The following is a 19,140-nucleotide window of genomic DNA, read 5'->3' on the forward strand; positions in this document are numbered from 1 at the left end:
ACATGTCCTTACACTTCCTCCCTCACTACCATTCAGGGCCCCAGACAGTCCTTCCAGGTGAGGCGACACTTCACCTGTGAGTCGGCTGGGGTGATATACTGCGTCTAGTGCTCCTGATGCAGCCTTCTATATATTATTGCCCATCCTCTGGGCTTCCTCCCTCCCCCTTTCTTTCTCCCTAGGCCTCCTGTCCCATGATCCTCTCATATCCCTTTTGCCAATCAACTATCCAGCTCTTGGCTCCATCCCCCCCCCCTCCTGTCTTCTCCTATCATTTTGGATCTCCCCCTCCCCCTCCCACTTTCAAATCCCTTACTCACTCTTCCTTCAGTTAGTCCTGACGAAGGGTCTCAGCCCGAAACGTCGACTGTACCTCTTCCTATAGATGCTGCCTGGCCTGCTGCATTCACCAGAAACTTCCATGTGTGTTGCTTTAAATTCAGTGGTATCTTTTGAGGGAGGTATAATTAATAGATCACTTATGTTAAGATAATGGGATCTATTTCTTTACCATATTTTGGAAAGCCTCTTCTCATTGGAGACTAAATACATAACTCTTAGGTAAGCATAAACTTATCGATGAGGGTGGGGAAGCAAAGAAGTCTGGTCAGCGGAGCTGGGAAAAGTTATATTGTGGACAACCAATCTGTTCAATTGGTAAGGGTTAAAACCTTCCCTATAGTGACTAAGTACATATAGTGGCCATCTTATTAGATATGACCTCTACCTATTAAAGTGTGTGTCCGTGGTTTTCTGCTGCTATAGCCCATCAACATCAAGGATCAATGTCTTGTGCGTTCAGAGGTGCTTTTCTACACACCACTGTGAAACCCATGATTACTTGAGTGGCTGTTGTCTTCCACTCAGCTTGAACTAGTCTGACCATTCTCCTCTGACCTCTCATGAACAAGACATTTTTGCCAATGGGATTGCTGCTCGCCGGATTTTTTTTTGTTTTTCACACCATTCTCTGTAAGCTCTGTAAGTTGTGTGTGAAAATCCCAGGAGATCAGCAGTTTCTGAGATACTCAAACCACCCCATCTGGTACCAACAATCATTCTATGGTTAAAGTCACTCGGATCACATTTCTTCCCTGTTCTGAACAACAATTGAACCTCTTGACCATGTCTGCATGCTTTCATGCACTGAGTTGCTGCCATTGGTTGGCTGCTTAGATATTTGCGTAACGTAAATGAGCAGGTGTATACATGTACCCAATAAAGTGGCCACTGAGTATATATTTAAGTCTCTTGAATAAAGTTAGTTTAGGTCACAGTGCAGACTAAGCTAGGACCTTCCTGACCCATTTGTTCTGATCCATGCTGGGACAAATTCCGGCACCTCTGTTTATATAAATTATCTTCATGTAGTGGTTCAGGATAGAACTAATTATGCTATGTTATGCAACTAATTATAATTCTAATGGTTGTGATTTTGTGTCAGACTAGGTGAGAAGAGCAACTTCGACCCCTTTGGTTAGAAATTAAAGAAAAGGGGTCATAATTTTAAGGTGATTGGAGGAAGGTATGGGGGAAATATCAGATTTATTTTACACAGCACTGATTCATGAGAATTTGGATAAAAGAGGTTTTAATTTTGAAAAGAAAAAATTGTAAATGTTAAAAAATCTAAACTTATATGTTTATAGAACAAGGTCTTAGCAATCAAGCAATATTTCGGTGCAACCTCCTGATTTTGTAATTTTTTCATAAAATATGTGTTTTTCCTGTCATTACTTAGTTTTTGTCAACACATTCAGACACAATAAAAAGCTAATTATTCCTATTTATTTAGTCTTATATAGATTTGGAGGTTTTAGATCATTGCATCTACACCATAGGTACACATATATGCTGTTAAATATTGAATATTCACTTTTGTTCATTTTTTATACTATTTCACATGAGCTCCTTTAAAAACTCTTACATCATGCAACTTTTATCATTAGCATTAAATATACAAAATAACAATTTTGGACATAAAAAACACATTTTTAATTTTAAAGAGCCAATTGCTTTAATAAATCAACTGTTTTGCAGGAACAGATTGTAAGCATATTAATTTAAAACAAAGAAAGTGCCATCTGACAGTGGTGACTGGGACCTGACGGTGGTGGCAGTGGCCTAATTACAACAAACAATTCCAACCTTTTCACCACTCAACTCAATGCTTCCTTGCTTAACAACTTTATTTAACAATTTGGTACAACAAATAACAATTTGTCATGTACATTTTATCCTTCTGTAAATATTAACAATGGTAAACAGCAAAATAAAAACTACAGTACAACTGTAATGTTTAAGCATAAATATCAGAAAACACACCAGGAACTAAAAAAAAAAATTCCATCCATTTCTGGACTTGAAAATCTTCGAAAATGTTCAGTCAGCTTTAGCAGGAAGTAGACGATTAATATGCTCCTCCTCTATGAAGCCCATGACTTCAGCAGACAGGTGATAGATCTCCCTTGTCCTGCTTGCACGACCCAGTGATGATGGCTCCATCAGTTTGACCAGAATATCTTCAACTGGTACAAAGCACATATCCTTTCCACCTGGTTTTGGATGGAAGCGCGTGTTGGGCCCATGAGGGTGGAAAGACTCCAATTGAACATCTTGATGATGAGCATCCACAGTGACAGCCTTTGCTAACCACCAATTTTGGTCATAAATGACTGCAAGCCAATCTCCACAATTAATGACCCCAGCAGATATATCTGTCGTAGTCCCGTCAGGACCACTCTGGGGTTCCTGCTCCATTTCCTCCATCAGCATTGCCAAAGGCCCTCCCATTGTGGTAGGGCCATGATTCTCTTCAGCCTGTACCCTGGCATGTGTATTTTCAGTCAACTGAAATGTTGTTGGGCTGAAACACTGGCACATGTATGGCTCACTGCAGAAACGTGACAATGATCTGCAATGGATGCTGTTTCCGTAAGGTATGACCTGATGGATTTTCCTCATTGCTGGTACAGGTTTTAGTGGTTGAGAAAGGAGTGCATCATATGTCTGCATGTCACGTTCAGCAATATGATAGAGCTGAGTACTGCAAAGGCTTCTCCCAACCATCTCATGAAAGATCTTGCCATCTACAATGTCATTCCCCCATAGTACAAGGTTGTCTGCAGTCCTTTTCACAGTTTCCCCAATGCCATCTGGAGCTCCCTTCCCACGTGAAGTGGCGAAGAAGTTCCAGGTTGTTCTCTGGAAACCCAGTGTTGGAGGGACATTGCAGAAGAGAGAGAAGTTCTTCTTGTTTTTGTACTGCTTGCTCAGGCCATCTGACCAAAATTCAATGGTATCAACTTTTGGAAATTTTAAATGAATATCTCTGAGGACTGGTTCCATGTGAGTCCAAATGGCAGAAGCATCCTGTCGTTTGGATTCTGATATTGTACAAAATCCTGCTTTCTCTCTTTTTGTGTAGTACATGCCAGTGTGCAGATTGAGCTGTGGGAGGTTCTGACCAAAATGGCATGACTGTACCCCAGAACTACATTTGCATTTCCATGCCTCAGAAAAGTCCACATGCACAATTACAGTGCTTTCATTGCAATTTGCTCCTGTATTCCCTGGACTGGTTCTGAACCAAGCACACATGTGTTGTTGTTTCAATCTTTAGTTTGTCTTCATACAGTTTGATGAGCTCTGCCAGTGTGTCATTGTGCTTCACAAGTCTTGTATTGTAGTAAATTCCATCTGCTCTTTGGTCTCGAATTCATTCCCATTGCTGCCACTCAACATCGGTCAACTCTTGCTGTGGGGTTGCTTGTGGAGACACTGGGTGCAGGAGCGCAGAAGATATGCCTTGCTTGTCTGAGAACAACACACAAGTTCAAAACTACCCCCTAGTTTGCTAGACTTGTCAACACCATATGCTCTTAGGACCTCAAACATCAGCTTTGCATTTCCATGGTATTGGCATTGGCATGTCTTTCGATCTGATGGTTCTGGTGCTGTGACATAGAATGGACGTAAAGCACAGAAGGATGAATAACTGAGTTTTACAGTTGGCTCCTTTTTGATGAACTCCCTGTGGAGGTTGAATATTGTGTCAGTCAGAATTATCTCTGATGCTTTATTTTCTTCCATGTTATCGTGTCCTGTTTGTCAGTCGTCATTCGTGCAGCATTATGGTAGAAATCCTGAACCATCTGGGTTATTGTTTGAATGTAAGTGGGCTTTCTGTCAGTAGTCCTTCTCTTTCGCAGCATGTTGTATGTCAGCCCGAACTGCTTTGTCTGGTGTATTAGGCGATATTTCTTTAGAACCCTGCCTGACAGAGTCAAGTTCTTTGATTTTTGAGCAGATTTGCGGAGCGACTGTAAATTATCTTTCTTTTGATTAAATTCTTGAATGAGACAGTTGTGGAAGAGCAGGATTTTCTTGATGGAGGGGTTTTGACTTTGCTTCCCTGTAGTATCTGCTCTGTTTTTTTTCTTGATTCTTGTGTTTTCTTATTTCTAGTTTGCTCTCACCGCCAACGCTTTTTCAGTTTGTTCCTATCTTTTATTATCTCTTGAAATTTATTTTTCAAAGCTTTCACCTCTCACAAGTATCTTGTTTTTGTTTTCTTTCTTTCCCTTTCCCCTGCTATAGACTGTCTACTGCGAGCTGGCTCCTATATAGTCTGATCCAAAGGACTATCTGGGGCAGTTTCTCTTACGCTCTCTTGACTCTTGCTGTCGACGTTTCCACGCCTTTCTCTTACTCCCCTTCTCCCTTTTATTCAAGTCACTGATAGTTTTTATCTTCCCATCCTCGACTCTCTTCTTCCATCTTTGCTTTTCCTTTCTCAGGTATTCCTCCTTTAACTCTGGTTCACTATGTATTTTCTCTCTCCACTTTTTTGGTATTCCCTGTTTCTTCTCCTTCGCTCCACCACTGATAGCTGCTGCCTAGCCATAATTTCCTAAAATATATAAAAGGAAGGTCAGAATTTAACAGCATTACTATGAAATTGTGCAAAATTACAATGACTTTAATTATGTTTAATTTGGTGAAATTTTATGAAATGGTGCAACTACATTTATGGTTTTAGTCATTGGGGATACATATAGTAAGGAAATATTGTAGGCCTGTGTGTGGAAGAAATAAAGGGGAAATTATGTATGCTATAAATAAAGAGGTTAATGAAACATTACAAGCCATATTACTATCTAATGTGATCATAAATTACATTCAAGCCTCCACTGAGGATGATTTGGATGTTTTTGTCAACACTGTTAAACTATTTGTCACCACCGTCAGACAGAAAACTTGGGACACATTTTGAGCAACTACAAAATAAGAGTAAATATTGTTGAAAATTCACTGCTTTTAGTTTTAAAGAGGTTTTTCACTCTACTCTTTCATCTGGCATATATATTATACATTTTAAATGATTTTTTTCACACTTTTTTATCAAATTGAAATGATAATCTCTTGTCTGAGGACAACTGATTTTATGGGTACTGGGCTATAATCATATAAATTATAAAATTAAAAACAAACATATGAAAAAATGTTGCATTTGTGCAGAAGACCCTCAGATGATCAACCCTGGTTATTTTAAATAAGAAAATGTTATTCATTTTCAACAGAATTAGCACTTTTCTTAGTGAGACATGTTTTCGCCGAAGTCTCAAGAATCAGTGACAGAATGGCAAGTGAGTGGAATGCAGTGTCAGGGGACGGTGGAGACACTTATGATTAGGCACATTTAAGAGACTCTTAGAAACATGGATGAAAGAAAAATGGAGGGAAGGGTTGATTGACCTTGGAGTAGGTTAAAAATTTGGCGCAACATTTTGGGCTGAAGGGCCTGTATTGTGCTGTAATGTTCTATGTTACCTTATTAAACACATTCCATCAACTCTAATAACAGCTACACATTTCAAAATATTAAAATGCAATTGCCATTCAAACCCTGCCTGAAAAAGTGCGTTAAAGTAAATATTTTCTATACCTTAGGGCGACATAGTAGTGTGGTGGTTAGCACAACACTTTACAGTATCAGAGACCTGGGCTCAAATCCTGCCACTGCCTGTAAGGAGCTTGTACATTCTCCCCATGACTGTGTGGGTAGGTTAATTGGTTATTGTAAATTGTCCTGTGATAGGGTCAGGATTAAATCGGGGATTGTCGGGCAATGTGGCTCAAAAGGCCGGAAAGGCCTCTTCCATGCTGTATCTCAATAAAATGATCTACTATCCACTGACTTAATCCTAGCCTAATCCCAGGACAATTTACAATGACCAGAAGTCCTATAACCGGTAGGTTTTTGGACTGGTGGAGAAAACCGGAGCACCCGGAGGAAACCCACAGGGTCACGGGGAGAATGGACAAACTTCCTTCAGACAGCGGCGAGAATTGAACTCCAAACACTGGATCCCCTAGAGTAGTAACAGCACCGTGCCAACTGCTTTGGTATTATCCTAACTTTCTGCCTTATATTAACAGTCAGAACTTAAAGCAAATTTAAATGTGGAGGTAAAATGCCAAAATAACTTGTGTTTATTCAACATCCTTCACTACTTCAGGACATTGACAGCTGATGAAGTATTTCTGACATACAGTCACTGTATTAGCATGAGAAACAGGACGTGGTATGAAATACAATATTGGAAAGTGTATGGTCATGCACTTTGGTGGAAGAAATAAACAGGCAGAGTATTATTTAGTTGGGGAGAGAATTCAAAATACAGAGATGCAAAGGGACTTGGGAGTCCTTGTGCAGGATACCCTAAAACAGCGGTCCCCAACTACCGGGCAGCAAAGCATGCGTTACCGGACCGCGAGGAAACGATATGATTTGCCAATATGAGTCAGCTGCACCTTTCCTCATTCCCTGTCACGCCCACTGTTGAGCTTGAATGCACACAAGGTCATTACCCGCGCGTCATCCATGTCAGCGTGGGAAGGAGATCAACTCCTCGAGCTTGCAAGTGACAGCGGGCTGAAAAATATGTTTGACATAACATCTCTGCCAGCATTCTGGATCAGAGTCAAGGCTAAATACCTTCAGGTAGTCACAAAAGCACTGAAAACGTTGCTTCCATTTCCAACATATCTCTGCAATGAATGTAACGAAAACTAAATTGCGGAATAGACTGGACATACGGAACCCCCTTCGAGTCTCACTGTCTCCCATCACCCCTCGATAGGACTATCTTATTGCAGGGAAACAAGCCCAGGGCTCCCACTGATTCAGCGATATTGGTGTGTTGCAATGGCTTTATATGTTTATACGGGGAAAATATGTGCCGTGTGTTTAATATCCAAACATTACTTAAAATGTTATGATGTTATTGACTTTTAAGTGACTTATATAACCATATAACAATCACAGCATGGAAACAGGCTGTCTCTGCCTTTCTAGTCCGTGCCGAACACTACTCTCACCTAGTCCCACCGACCTGCACTCAGCCCATAACCGCCCATTCCTTTCTTGTCCATATACCTACCCAATTTTTCTTTAAATGACAATATCGAACCTGCCTCTACCAGTTCTACTGGAAGTTCGTTCAACACTTACTTCAAGCTCCCCTGTCCTAGCCTGATAATTGACTTATCACTATATTCATGCGAGGAAAATATGCGCTGTGTGTTTAATATTAAATTCGTTAGATAAACCCTTTTAGAAATGAAATTGAGTGTATTAGCCACTTATCACCTATATTCCGGTCGTGATTAACACCATCCCCCCCGCCCCGAACTGAATCGCCAAGAACGATTTGTAGAATAAAATCAGCACGTACATGCATGCGCAAGTCACACATGCGCACTGGTGCCCGCGCAAGGCTTTATGGTCAAGGTAGTCTTTCTCGGAGTAAACACAACATATTTGACTGCTACTCCTATCCATTGGCAACCCTACCCACCCCCCACCCCCCGGTCGGCCGGTCCAGAAGAATATTGTCAATATTAAACCGGTCCGCAGTGCAAAAAAGGTTGGGGACCCCAGCCCTAAAAATTAACCTCCAGGTTGAGTCAGTGGTAAAGAAGGCGAATGCAATGTTGGCATTCATTTCTAGAGGAATAGAGTACAGGAGAAGGGATGTGATATTGAGGCTCTATAAGGCACTCGTGAGACCACACTTGGAGTATTGTGTGCAGTTTTGGGCTCCTTATTTTAGAAAGGATATACTGACATTGGAGAGGGTTCAGAGAAGATACACGAGAGTGATTCCAGGAATGAAAAGGTTACCATGTGAGGAGCATCTGGCAGCTCTTGGGTTGTATTTTCTGGAGTTCAGGAGAATGAGGGGGAGGATCTCATAGAAACATTCCGAATATTAAAAGGCCTGAACAGATTAGATATAGTCATAGTCATAGCCATAGTCATACTTTATTAATCCCGAGGGAAATTGGTTAAATTGGAAATATGGCAAAATTATTTCCCATGGTAGGGGAGTCTAGGACAAGAGGGCACAAATTCAGGACTGAAGGACATCTATGTAGAGCAGAGATGTGGAGAAATTGCTTTAGTCAGAGAGTGGTAAATCTGTGGAATTTGTTGCCATGAGCAGCTGTGCAGGCAAGTCATTGGGTGTATTTAAGGCAGAGGTAGATAGGTTCTTGATTAGCCAGGGCATCAGAAGGTATGGGGAGAAGGCAGGGGAGTGGAGATGACTGGAAGAATTGGATCAGCCCATGACTGAATGGTGGAGCAGACTTGATGGGCCAAATGGCCTACTTCTGCACCTATATTTTATGGTCTTATGGACTTATAGTCAGAAACATATTGATAACTAGATAATTTCAGCTGTACTGCTGTTACTGATTGACTGAGACACTAATGAGAAGTCTACTCTTCACTGAAATAAATCCTTTGCATCTGCTTCTTAGCACTGGAAACAGTACCATCAAAAGCTTTATTCACAGTATTTAGTTCCTCATACAGGATTACAGATAGTTGCAAAAATAAATGTAAATCTTACCTAACGCTTTCTCAATTTGTGCAATTTCTATCAGCAATGATAAAATATTTAGTCAATGGTAAACTTCATTCGATTGTAACCTAATAGTGTGGTATGGTTATTGTCACTCTCCTTTAAAGTTGTTTTATTATAACTGCAGAGCTTAAATGGTGGCATTTTCTTCCATGCAGAAGCATAAAGTAATTACAGGAAATGAAGAAATAGTCTTTTTAAAGTTCTAGCACAATGGAAAATGCAATAATGTCTACACAAACCCCTGCTCTATCTGCTGCTAGATTCAGCACCAAGAAACCTTAAATGCCAGAGTAATCCATAGATGTGACATCTGATACACAGCATTAGCAGTAATTGCAAGGATTTGGAAAGTAAAACACAGCATCTGCGGGGTGAATGTAATTACTCTGGCACAGTTGTCCTCTCCAGTGCTGTGAGATAAATGGAAGATTTTCTCCACGCTCTTGCTCTCCTTACCGACTTATTTGTGGTATTTGGTGTAGCTTTTAGCATAAAAATGACACAGCACTAACTTTTCTTCTAAATATCTAAACAGTTGATCATTCATCTTCATATAATCCATATCAGAAGTAACTGCTTTGCTCTGGCATTTACTGGAGCTTTTAATAAAATGAACACTATCATCCACTGAAACTGGCTTGTCCTGCCTCTGTAAAATGCAATTTTTCCATCAGTATAATCCACTTTAGTTATTACGGGTCTGAATCTCTTTATTTCTATAGATTTACTGAGTTACAGCTCCATCCCTTGTTTAAAGACTAACTCCATAAAGTGAAACATGATCATGCTGCTCAAGTTTATTCACAAGATTGGAAATCCTTTTGTATCAGCTGTTAAAGGCAAATAACTTCAGCAATCAGCTCGAAAAATCTTATTACAAGTCAACTGCCGGTCTGAAAATAAATGTCTTACATTTATTCAATGTGCTGAAGTTGAAGCAAACTCTGAACTTGTCTGTAAGTGTGTTGGAATTTGTAATATTAATAAGTGGTTTATGTTTCTGATTGACATACACTGGTTAATTCCAATCTATGGCTCTGGATAGTAACAATCAAAGAAATGCCAAAGCAAACAAGAATATAACATTGCATGTTTTGCAACCCAGTAATAAATTCATTGACTTTGTACTGCCATCATACTTACTATAATAGCCTTTACAATTTAGTTTTATGTAATCCTTAAATACCTGAAAAGCAAATAGAGGGACAGGGCTGTAAGAACGGGAAAAGGACGGCAAAAATCAAATTTTATTTCTATTTTATTTTATTGAGATGCAGTGTGGAACAGGCCCTTTCATGCCTTCCAGCCATGCTGCCCAGCAATCCCTCAAGTTAACCCTAGCCTAATCACAGGACTATTTACAACGCCTAACTAACCTACTAACCGGTCTGTCTTTAGATTGTGGGAGGAAACTGGAGCACCTGGAGGAAACCCCCGCTGTCATGGGGAGTATACTAAACCTCCTTACAGGCAATGGAGAGAATTGAACCCAGGTTGCTGGTACAGTAGAGCGTTGTGCTAACCACTACACTCCCGCGCCATGTGGTCTGCCTTTCTGTGCTTGTTATTAGGGAAGAGCAGATGATGTGCAAGGTTGCAACCCAATAACACCCAAGCTGGTGGTACATCAAAAGTGTAAGCTGGCGAGAGCCTACCCTTCTAAAATGAGTGAAACGCTCATTTACAGTGCAAATGGGGGTCCTGTCTCGTTATATGATCCTGGTACAAAATTCTTGCACACATCAACAGGATTGTATCTTTGCAAGATATTTTGAGAGACCCCAAACCATCAATTCTTAAAGAGCTACAGTAACTGGACGCTGGTCAATCAACAGGAACAAGCCTAGCATAGACTGCTCTCTGCACTCTTCCAAATGATACATCAGGAACAGTGTCTCAGTGTGCTCTCGATACAAAATTTACTTCAGGGCCTCAAGGGTGGTTCACACAAGCAGGTGCCTGGTCAAATTTCCAGCATGAAGCAAAACAACCTGCAAAGGCCCTTTATTATATTTCAATATGAAAAAAAAACATACAATGCTGAAACACAGCTTTAGTTCATTGTGCTGCTGGGAAAAGAAGTCCTAACATTTGTTAACAGCTCCATCCTGTGGTCGCGTGGTCCTGTTACATTATCATCGATCACAGAGCAGCACATTTCCTTTCCAGACTGGTTGAGCTTTGAAGAAACAATTTCCCTTTTCCAAAATACTTCCAATGCAACAGTACTTCCATCTCCAGCCCATATTTATCCAGCTAATCAATTACCGAGTGCCACTGGGGCACCAAGTTTCCCTTCTTGATCTTTCATAACAATGGTCAGGTTTTCAGTTTGAAAGGAAAGCTATCACACCATTCTAAAAAAGGTAGCGATCAGACGACTAAATATTTCATAAATGCTGATGATGGTTGCACACATTGAGAGAAGGTTAGGCAACTTTTACATTTCTTTGGCAAATTGTCTGTAATCCTATATGAGGGACTGTCTTCCTGCTGAGAGATATAGGGGGAGAAAAGCCCTGTACAGAGGTTAGTGAGAAGATATTGTGATAAAGGAATTAAAGAGTCTGGACCAGGAAAAGCAGAAACTTTCTTTCAAGGTTTTTCCTTTCCTTCTCCTGATTCCGCAGAGGAAAATGAATTACTCAGGTACCCACTCTTCATTTCAGTGAGGACGAGCGGAATGCCACAGTGAAAGCCACAGTGAAAACCACAGTGAGTAATCTGAAATAAAAGCAGAAAAAGCTAGAAATGTTCAGCAGCTAAGACAGCATCTGTGGGAAGAAAAACATTTCATGTTATTGCTTTCAGTCCATGTGCCTTCATCAGAAGTGGTGCTTCCTTTCTCAGACCTAAGGAGGAATTGCAGTCTGGCTGTTATCATTAACAAAGCTGGTTTGAAGTAAGAGTTACGGAAGTGATTACTTAACTTAAATAAAATGTGGCTGTTGTGGAAATGGATGGCTTCCTGGCCTGTAACTTGTCCAGAGTGTTGGACTAACTACTCACCTTCCCTGCTCTCTGCCATTGTGAGGCAAGCTGCAGGGGTGATTAAAGATCACAATCACAAGGAAGTCTGCAGATGCTGGTAATCCAAATCAACACACACAAAAAGCTGGAGGAACTCACCAAGTCAGGCAGCATCTATGGAAAAGAATAAACGGTCGACGTTTCGGGCCGAGACCTTTCTTCAGGACTGAGTAGGAAGGGGGAAGATGCCAGAATAAAAAGGTGGGGGGAGGGGAAAGAGGCAGACATGAAGGTGATGGGTGAAGCCAAGTGGGTGGAAAAGGTCAAGGGCTGGAAAAGAAATAATCTAATAGGAGAGGAGAGTGGCCCATAGGAGAAAGGGAAGGAGGGGGAGAGTCAGGGGAAAGTGACAGGCAGGCAAGAAGAAATAGGTCAGAATGGGGAATAGAGGAATGGGAGAGGTGTGTGGGGAAGAAATTTGTTGAGCAGAAGAAATCGTTATTCATGCTATCAGGTTGGTGGGTACCCAGATGCAATATAAGGTGTTGCTCCTACATCCTGAGGGTGGCCTCACCCACATTTAAGATCAGAATTGTTAAGGATATTTGTACTCATAACAGAAATAAAAACTTCCAGATTTTCAGTGCAGGCAAGTGCTGTTAGGAACAACTTCACCATACACCGGAAAATATTTAGCTGACTAATAATTCAAGTGTATAATAAAACAACAAAGAAAGTGAATCACTCTGGGCCCAAGTTTAAATGGCAGGCACCAGGATGAATTCTAAACCAATCAGTATTGAGAAATAAAAAGTTTAAATGAGGACAAGTGAGTTAGAAAGCACATACTCAAGATAAATTCAGGCAAGAACATAATATATGGGCCTGAATTTCAGCCTGGCGAAGAACAGTTCAGAGCTATCCTATACTGTATATACAGTACCTACTATACAAACTACGTACTGGTATTGGAAGCTGTCCAAAAGAGATTTGCTAGAATAAGAGGGTTGTCCTATCACAAGTGGCTGGAGAAATTAGATTTATGTTCTGAGAAGTTTAGAAGAATGAAAAGAGATCATATTGAAACGTAAGATCCTAAGGGGAAAAGCAGTATAGACAGTGAGATGTTTACACAAGTGGGAGTCTAGAATGAGAGGCATGGTTGGCAAATAATAGGGTGGTGATTTAAAACTGAGGTGCATAGAAACTTCCTCTTGCATACAATGAGGGATGGAGGAGGCTAGACCATGGGGGATAAATTTAGAGAAGGTCAATAATTTTTTAAAAGAGCTGAAATTCGAGGACAATAAGGAATTGACACTGAAGAAGAGAAGAAATACAGGACAATTCAATCATGATCATATTGAATAGTGGGCAAGCTTGAACGTTCAAGGGACCTATTCTTGTTCCTATTTTTTTTGCTTTTGCATGGTGGGTGGGGAAGAGATGATACCTGTCCATTTTAAGACTGCAGAACAAAGAGGAACACTTCTTGGGAATATGTGCTGAATTGCAGTCTTCGGGTGGAAGTTCCTGACCAGAGAAATTCATTTTGATAAGAGACTGCAGAAAAATCTTTGTTCACCTGGCACTCAAATGGTGTTGTAAAACACTTGCATTGTAGAATTCACACTATCTTGCTTACTTTTCATTGCTGGCTTATCCTTTGCCTGGGAAACCAGGCCACCTTAGGTTAATGATTAAGTAGCTTTAAAAGATGAAGACAGGTAGCCTTAATTATAATGACCAACCCACTTGTCATGAGTAGAGCAGAGTGGTTATGACTGAGGTACGTTTGGATTCTGTTCCAGAGTTTCATTGATTTTTACATGAATTGGGGGATTACTGGGTGGTGTGGCTCAAAAGTCCAGAAGGGCCTATTCTGCACTGTATCTTAATAAATAACTAAATAATAAATAAATAAATACATAACACAAGTTAAGCAAGAAGGAAAGAATGAAGAGTCTGGAAAAAAGGGGTTTGTAGCAAAAAGGAAGCTGATACTGAAAATCTGAAATGTAAACAGAAAATGGAGGAAATGCACAGCATCCACAGAGGCGAATACGTCGGTTTGATAGGGAGCAAATTGCCATTTTTAAAATCTCCTGCAGGACACAAAATCTGGTAAAATGAGACTACAATACTAATGTTCAATGTCAAGAGAGGCTGAATGACAATAATTAGCAGATACCAAGTTATTAAAAGGGCAACAATCACACCAGTGCCTAAGAAGAGCTGGGTGAGCTGCTTTAACAACTACTGTCCAGTAGCACTCACGGCTACAGTGAGGAAGTGCTTAGAGAGGTTGATTATGCCTAGAGTTAACTCCTGTCTCAGCAAGAACATGGACCCACTGCAATTTGCCTATCGCCACAATAGGTTTAACGCAGGTACAATCTCATTGTCTCCTTGGATCACCTGGACAATATAAATACCTATATCAGGTTGCTGTTTATTGACTACAGCTCAGGGTATAACACAAGCATTTCTACAGTTCTGATTAAAAAGCTCCAAAACGTTTGCCTCTGTACCACCCTCTGCAGCTGGATCCTTGACTTCCTAACTGGAAGACTTCAATCTATGTGGATTGGAAATAACATCTGACCTAGCTGACAGTCAACACTGGCGCACCTCAAGGATGTGTGCTTAGCCCACTGCTCTACTCTTGCTACACTCATGGCTGCTAGGCTCAAATGCCATCTATAAATTTGCTGACAACACAACTATTACCCCCCGTGGTCTAGCCCCCTCCATCCCTCATTGTATGCAAGAGGAAGTTTCTATGCATCTCAGTTTTAAATTACCACCCCATTATTTGGTAACTATGCCTCTCATTCTGGACTCCCACTTGTGTAAATATCTCACAGTCTATATTGCTTTCCCCCTTAGGATCCTACGTTTCAATAGCATCACTTCTCATTCTTCTGAACTTCAAAGAACATAAATCTAATTTCTCCAACCACTCTTATTCTAGCAAATCTCTTTTGGACAGCTTCCAATACCAGTACATAGTTTGTATAGTAAGTACTGTATATACAGTATAGGATAGCTCTGAACTGTTCCTCACCAGGCTGAAATTTAGGCCCATATGTTATGTCTTTGACTGAGTTTATTTCGAGTATGTCCTTTCTAACTCGCTACCCTCATTTAAACTCTTTATTTCTCAATACTGATTGGTTTAGAATTTTAAACCGGATTCTGATTCTTAAGCTACCAATTATCAGCACTAAGTATCTGCGGTTGGTTTAGATTATATCTACTATACAAAAGCTATCTTGTCATTACTATCATTACTATACTATCTTGTCATTCCAGGCATTGAGTAATGAAGCAGACAGTGAAATGCTACTAACACCGAACTGAGCATATAGTGGGGTGTCCACTGTCAAACATCATACTTAATCACTTAACTCTGCTCTTCACCTGATAATTTCGTACCATTTGTGGGTAACTCTCAGAATATCTTGTTATCGTTAATGTACTTTTCACAGGAAGCTTGCTGCATGCAAATTAAGTGCCTCCTTTTGCCCCGAACGGCAACAAATACATGTCCGTTGTACTTCATTGGCCATTAAACATTTCAATGCATCCTGAACCATGACAAATGTATGTTCGTTCTTCGATATGATGACGTGCAAATCATGTGTGGTTGAAGCATGCAAAGGCTTTCAAGGGAGGGCAATTCCAGTTATTGAAGGATACTGGGCCACCAATTGGAGGACATTAGTACTGTATTTTACTGAAAGGTGCCATTGGCTTTAGTCTTACCTGACCTAGTAAGATTGCTAAAGATTTTCCATCGATGTGTGATGAGCATAAGGTCCTCGAGTTCACATTTAGTTCCAATATGAGTGGGAAATTGAAAGGAGGGTGGCCCCTTAAGGTGCTGCTCTATACTCTCTGCTTGCTCACCAGTTCCTGCTTCCTCAAGCAGGCAACTTCTGATTCCATGGTTCTCCTGATGGCTGGAACTTACCTGCAATCATATAATAAGACTGGCCTTGGAAATTAATGCTGACCAGCTGGGATTTGAGGCAACACATGTTCTCTGTGCTACTTTCAATAACTATTACATAAACCAAAAAGCCTGGGCTTTAATGTCTAATTAATGCTAACATTGTATTCTCCTTTAATAGGTTTTTCAGTTGTGGGCCACAATAAAAGAGTGTAATTTAATGAAAGATAGTGTGAGAAGGTAACTGCTTTAATAACATAATTAATCTACGGTTTGAAGGCTTGCTTCCCCCTACCCTGACAGCACAGTCATATCCTCTGTTTTATTGCCCTCAACAAATATACTGAAACATTATCCTTTTTGTCAAATGAACGTTTTAAGTTTACATTGTACACAACTCAAATGCTAAAATAGACGGACACATCCTTTGGTTATTATAGCAACAATACACTCATTAGTAGCTGAAAAGGCTCACAACTGAGTACAAATACTCTGTACTATACTGTACATGCAGCTAAAGAGAATGACTTTCTTTGTAGTCCTTCTTGGTAAATGTTAGGAAAGACCAAACTCTATAAATGTCACTTTGAGGCCATATTACCAGATACAAAATGATCATATTTAATCAAGGTGTCAACAAAAGTAAAAAGAACCTTCAGAACAATGAGTTTGAAATTTTAAACATTGGGATGGGGGGTGGGGTGGTGGACGGATTATCTACTTTTGGGAATCAGCTCTTCCAGCCTTTCAAGCCGTGCCACCCAATAACTCCTGACTTAATCCTAGCCTAATCACAGGACAATTTACAATGTTCAATTAACCTACCAACCAGTAGGTCTTTGGACTATGGGAGGAAACCAGAGCATCTGGAGGAAACCCACTCAGTCCGGAAGAGAACCTACAGGCAGCAGCGGGAATTGAACCCAGGTTGCTTGTACCGTAACGCGTTGTGCTAGCCACTACACAACTGTGCCACCCAATGGTTTCAATGGTTTGGAACTGTTTTGTAGTTTCACCCCAGACCTAAATTGGCAAAAGGTGACCAAAAGTAGAAGCTCACCTCCTCACTTCCAATTTTCCTTCCTTGTTGGATTGAAGTGGAAATACTTTCCTCATTGGCGGAGGCTGAATGTACTTGTGCAACAAATTAATACTTAGTCAGCTGTTCCCTCAATCATCCCCACGCTGAAAGCAGAAAGTAGTAATGATTTTTTTATTAATGAGATCAAGAAAAACTAAGAAAAAATAATTAATTCCTTTTATATTAAATACTGAAATTTGTACATTTGAATTTTGATGCAGAAAAAAATATCAAACTTGATGACTCTTTAGTTATGTAAACATTAGATGATAAGAACTGCTTCATGGTTCGACCCACTTTTGTAATTACATTTTATAATCAACATCAAAAACATCTTATAATTTACACATGGTTTCTGGCAGAAAGATCTGTGTTTTGAAAACTGAAAAGGTCTTTTGTAACCTAATTAAATAGAAAGACGAAACAAATGCTATTTCAAGTAAGGGGCAAGGTCAGTTTACTGCATGCCTCAGTACATAATATTTACAGGAAAGATTTAGTAGAACTCTTATACAAATATGAAACATTTAGTTTGATGCACTGGTAACACCAAGATTTCATAGTTTGTCTTTAGAATAGCCATCTGCTTAGTTAAATGAGACAATCATTGATTTGTTTGATTTCTACTGAAGTTAATTTAAATAATCTGAGGGCAATTGCAGTTCTTCCAGTGCAACTTGAAAAGAAGTAGGGAAAATCTCAATAAAGGCCCAGAGATTAAACCAGCTTTAGGACATGCCAGAACCCAGCGTTAACGTGGAGCTTCAGTCCCTGTTCACAGGTCCAGCAGTGTCAGAGGCCTAGTGATGAGGCTGGAGGCACGCACAGGCCAGACTTTATTTCTGGCCCTCACTGGTGGGATTGACTATATCAAAGCTGAAGGGCTTCTGACCTGGATCACAAAGAAAAGATGGAGAAATGTTTTAAATGATCAAAATGTTGACAGAAGTGTGATGATGGGGCATGTGCTTTCACCAAGAAACAGAAGCAAACACAGGCCCTAACAAACCAAGCACTGTGCACAACATATTGTAGATTCCTGGATGGGGTGTTGTCGCAGAAGTGAAAATGCTAGTAACTGATGTACTTAGCAGGGAAAATCTCTGCTAAAGCACAGTGATTGGCAAAGTCCCTAACATGCCCAGTCCCAGCAGGAGTTCTGAACACCCATGCAATTTTAGAGCTTTTGTGTGATTGTGTCAATCAATTACATTGGGCATGTCAAACTGAAATATCAATAAATCTGTAATTTATGGTTCTGGCAAATTCTCCAATGCCTAAGAGGTCATATCACAAAGTAAGGATGTACCAACTGCAGCTTCTGTATTCAAACATTATTATGGCCGGGATCTTCTGTGCCTGCTGAGTCTACTTCCATTACCACAGGCAGTTACCATTGGGAGCAACATTTACATCTCATCGATTTTTCATTATGTTTTTATGTTACTCATGAGGTCAATGCAGCTTGCCACAAGGTCATAAAACTGGGTGTTACAAATTGACCTTTAATTGCTTGCTGTTATTGTTTGTACGATTTGTTTTTTTTCTTTCCCTGCACATTGGGGGCTTGATGGTCTTTTTTTTCCGATAATAAATGTACTTTGAACTTTAAATGTGATAACTTCCAGGCTTGTAGAGGACACAAAGCTGGGTGGCAGAGTGAACCCTGAGGAGGATGCAGAAAAGCTCAGGGCTGGTTTATGGGTTGAGGGCTATTAGATACATGGAAAGTCCAGGAAAAATGTCAAGTTATCCACTTTGATGGCAATAAAAGAGTACTATCTGAATGGTGATAAGTTGCAGGAGGGGGTGGGGGGGGGGGGGGAAGAAGAGAGACCTAGATGTCCTTATGCACCATTTGCAGAAGGTAAGCATGAAGATGCAGCGGATGATTTAAGAAAACAGTGGGCCTCATAGCAAGAGGACTCAAATACACTTAAAAGTGTGATTCTATGCAAATTCCTCCATACAGTTTTAAAGCATTTTTAGACAACTACTACTAATAATAAAACGTTTCATCTATTGCAGTATCTATTCCATTCATTTAATTATGGGTAGTGGTCAGGTGGGTATTGAAAGAAATGAAAGGCTTATAGTGTGTGTAAACTGGGCAATACAATATTGGTTATTGTAGAAAATGGACATTTCTGACTTATGGAGAAACCGGCTTATGGACAGTTCTCAAGTATGGAATCCGT

The 19,140-nt window shown here is 40.2% G+C and overlaps 1 protein-coding gene across 1 annotated transcript in view; it reads right to left on the bottom strand.

The window, feature by feature from the left end:
• Nucleotides 1–2,285: 2,285 nt before the first annotated feature.
• LOC140196007 (uncharacterized) overlaps nt 2,286–19,140 on the bottom strand; it is a 31,488-nt gene continuing 14,633 nt past the window's right edge. The window contains exons 2-3 of the mRNA XM_072254695.1: nt 16,922–17,046; nt 2,286–4,912 (exon numbers count right to left, since the gene is read on the bottom strand). Of these exons, the coding sequence (XP_072110796.1) occupies nt 2,383–3,600 (1,218 nt within the window). The 5' untranslated portion in view covers nt 3,601–4,912; nt 16,922–17,046 and the 3' untranslated portion in view covers nt 2,286–2,382. The remainder of the gene's footprint in view (nt 4,913–16,921; nt 17,047–19,140) is intronic.

Source organism: Mobula birostris, chromosome 4 (assembly GCF_030028105.1).
Source record: "Mobula birostris isolate sMobBir1 chromosome 4, sMobBir1.hap1, whole genome shotgun sequence".
NCBI lineage: Eukaryota > Metazoa > Chordata > Chondrichthyes > Myliobatiformes > Myliobatidae > Mobula > Mobula birostris.